Source organism: Colobus angolensis, unplaced genomic scaffold, assembly GCF_000951035.1.
Source record: "Colobus angolensis palliatus isolate OR3802 unplaced genomic scaffold, Cang.pa_1.0 Scaffold135, whole genome shotgun sequence".
NCBI lineage: Eukaryota > Metazoa > Chordata > Mammalia > Primates > Cercopithecidae > Colobus > Colobus angolensis.
Window position 1 is genome coordinate 2,920,095 of NW_012114433.1, and position 3,647 is coordinate 2,923,741.

At 43.4% G+C, this 3,647-nt stretch overlaps 1 protein-coding gene across 1 annotated transcript in view; it reads right to left on the reverse strand.

Moving 5' to 3' along the window:
* The window catches only part of RAC1 (ras-related C3 botulinum toxin substrate 1 (rho family, small GTP binding protein Rac1)), an 18,171-nt gene extending 15,647 nt beyond the window's left edge, over positions 1-2,524 (reverse strand). Inside the window, exons 1-2 of the mRNA XM_011934404.1 lie at positions 2,508-2,524; positions 2,119-2,190 (exon numbers count right to left, since the gene is read on the reverse strand). Coding sequence (XP_011789794.1) covers positions 2,119-2,190; positions 2,508-2,524 — 89 coding nt within the window. The remainder of the gene's footprint in view (positions 1-2,118; positions 2,191-2,507) is intronic.
* Between the last annotated feature and the right edge of the window lie 1,123 nt (positions 2,525-3,647).

Genomic DNA, 3,647 nt, shown 5'->3' on the forward strand with positions numbered 1-3,647 from the left:
CAAAGATTTTAACCACATCTGTGATTAGAAATGCAAATGGTTAGATAACTTCAACCCACGTTAACGGCAGCGTGTACTAAGAGGCCACTTTAGTTAAGGCCAGCAAAGTGACAGCTTTGTAGACAGCAATTTGGTAGTATCTACCAAAAAATATTTTTTTTTTTAATTTTTTTTTCTGGAGACAGTCTCAGTCTGTTGCTCAGGCTGAAGTGCAGTGGTGCAATCTTGGCTCACTGCAACCTTTGCTTCCCGGGTTCAAGCAATTCTCATGCCTCAGCCTCCCGAGTAGCTGGGACTACAGGAGTGCACCACCACGCCTGGCTAATTATTACATTTTTAGTAGAGATGAGGGTTTTACCATGTTGGCCAGGCTGGTCTCGAACTCCTGACCTCAAGTGATCCTTCTGTCTTGGCCTCCCAAAGTGCTGGCATTACAGGTGTGAGCAATCACACCTGGCTGTATCTACCAAAATTTAAAACATCCATTGTCTTTTGATTTGGCATAATTTCACTTCTAATAATCTATCTGAGTGTACACACAGACATGAGGGACAACACTGAACACAGCAATGTTTGTAACACCAAGAGTCCAAGCGACCAGTGGGTTAAATCAGTTATAGTACTTCAAAATCATGAAGCATTAATGATTTAACCTTTATCTACACATGTAGATAACGAAAATCTCCCCCATAACTTCAGGACAACAGGGACAGCATGATTCCACTTATGCTAAACAATGGGCGCCAGGTGCGGTGGCTCACGTCTGTAATCCCAGCACTTTGGAAGGCTGAGGCGGGTAGATCACCTGAGGTCAGGAGTTTGAGACCAACCTGGCCAACACAGTGAAACCCATCTCTACTAAAGAAACAAAAATTAGCCGGGCATGGTGGTGTGCGCCTGTAATCCCAGCTACTTGGGAGGCTGAGGCAGGGAATCGCTTGAACCCAGGAGGCAGACATTGCAGTGAGCTCAGATTGCGTCACTGCACATTCCAGCCTGGGCGACAGAGAGATACTAACTCCAAAAAAAAAAGAAAAGAAAAGAAAACAGCAACAACAAAAAACATAGGGATGACACTTCAGAGAGCACCTGGGTGTGTGTTGTGCCTGAGGAGGGGAGGCGGCAACACCTACCCAGCTTACACGGGGAGGACTCACAGCAAATGCAGTATGGTGCATTATGAGGCTCAGCTACAAGGGCTCCTGGGTAACCCATCACCAGAGCAGCACTTTCCTGTCTCCACCCAATTCTGCTGCCTACAGGGAGTAAGCAATTCAACAGCCAGTTCCACCCTCCTATGCCCCCTTCAACACACACACCCAAGTTTCAGTTCCAAAGCCCTATACCTCAATGTTGACATGTAACCAACTGATGACTTATCAGAAAAGGCTAATTAAATCATAATGGAATCCTTCCCATTCCAGTTCCCAGAAAGCCAATGCATCTGAAACTCTTGTACTGACAAGGACTGTCTCTGATCAGATTTTTAGTCAGAGTCCTTGTGTCCAACTCTGGTTTTCTTTAATATCATCCAGTCTCTATACTTCAAGTTAAACTTTGTCTTCTGGATGTCTAAAAATCAATTAGCAAAGCTGTGTTTGTTTCATCATACCAGAAAAGTTTATATTATCCTAAGTTTTTTGTTTGTTTCTTTGTGGGTTTTTTTTTTTTTTTGAGATGGAGTTTCACTCTTGCTGCCCAGGCTGGAGTACAGTGGCATGATCCCAGCTCACTGCAACCTCCGCCTCCAGGGTTTGAGTGATTCTCCTGCCTGAGCCTCCTAAGTAGATGGGATTACAGGCACACGCTACCACACCCGGCTAATTTTTTGTACTTTTAGTAGAGACGGGGTTTCATCACGTTGGCCACGCTGGTCTCGAACTCCTGACCCTCAGCTGCTCCACCCGCCTCAACCTCCCAAAGTGCTGGGATCACCACACCCCACCCTATTTTTTAAAAGCCTAAAATAACCTTATAGATTTCAGTGAATGTTTAAGAAAAAATTAGTATCTGTTCATATGAGGATTAAAGATGGCTTTACAGCAAAACAAATGGTCAAAGGAATGTGAAAACCGTAACACAGACAAGTTAACTCCCAATTTAATCGAAGATACTTACACAGTAGGGATATATTCTCCAGGAAATGCATTGGTTGTATAACTGATCAGTAGGCAAGTTTTACCTACAGCTCTAAAGAGAAAGAAAAAAGGTTGCTTAGTCAACATGAATGTAATCTTAGCTTTCATTTTTCTGTCCAAATAATCTTTAGAGAAAAAGAAATCAAGGCATATACATCACACGCTTAGCGTTAATGTTTTCTATAACCCTTTATCACCACATACACATTTGTACCCTGAAATTTAAAGTCAACAAACTAGAATTTCTCAGAAAGGTAGAGTCAGGAACTATTCACGTTCTGTTTAGGTACCTGGTGTTAGCATTAATAGTCAAGAAACAGTTGTTACCTATGTACAAGCTTCAAGAGAAACAAGATTTTAAAACTTCACGTGTCTTCTGTGACCATCTGTAGAGTCTTTCATCCAAGAATCTTAAGTTTGATCCCGAAGACTTTTTTTTTTTTGAGATTGAGTCTCATGCTGTTGCCCAGGCTGGAGTGCAGTGGCACCATCTTGGCTCACTGCAGCCTCTGCCTCCCAAGTAGCTGGGATTACAGGTGCCCACCACCATGCCTGGCTAATTTTTTTTATTTCTAGTAGAGATGGGTTTTCGCCATGTTGGCCAGGCTGGTCTCGAACTCCTGACCTCAAGTGATCCGCCCACCTGGACCTCCCAAAGCGCTGGGATTACAGGCGTGAGCCACCACACCCAGCCTAAAGGTATTTTAATTAATACTAATACACAAGCACAGCTTTCTTTGGCCACCTGTACTTACTTCTCTAAGTAACTTACTTTGCTGTCTTAAGTGGCACAGCTCAAAAATCCCACCACATCCCTAGAGTCTCCCCTCTGGCAATCGGCAATGACTGTTCTCTTAAGAGAAAGTGCTTAGTCAATAAACCACCACACATAACTGCCATCACATTAATTCAGCTGTATTCAACTGCCACCTCCCCCAGCCCCAGTCCTCACACAGCACCGTAATCTATAAGCAGGGGCTATCACAATACATCCCAGATATATTAACCAATAGCTCAGAGAGGAAGGGAGTTAAACTTTCCAAAGAAGTGTGTAGAAATAATTCAGAGAAAGGAGCACCACCTGCACAACTGGTAATGGGTAGAGACTAATCCTAATATTACCAGTGTGCCACAAGGCAGAAGTCAGAGTGGTGGCTGAAAGTCTCCCAACCACCTGGAATGTTTTTCAAGAAGCTATCACCTAATAACTAAGATCACCACATCATTAGCAAAACATAAAAGTATCCAACTTTTACAGCACTGACAAGGCAAACTTAAGGGCTTATGTGAGAGCTCAAGTCTCTGGCATCCTGAGGGTTCAGTTAGCCAAGTGCTCTCCTTAATGAGCCCTTCTCTCTGCTGTGCTGTCAGCTTACCAAGGTCACAATGATACACCAGTGTCATAACTTGCAAGATTTTTGTCGTTCAATCTCAACTACTATAAATGAGAATTCACCATAAAGTTAAGTGCTTTTCCATTTTCCCTCACACTCAAGGCAGATTACAGGC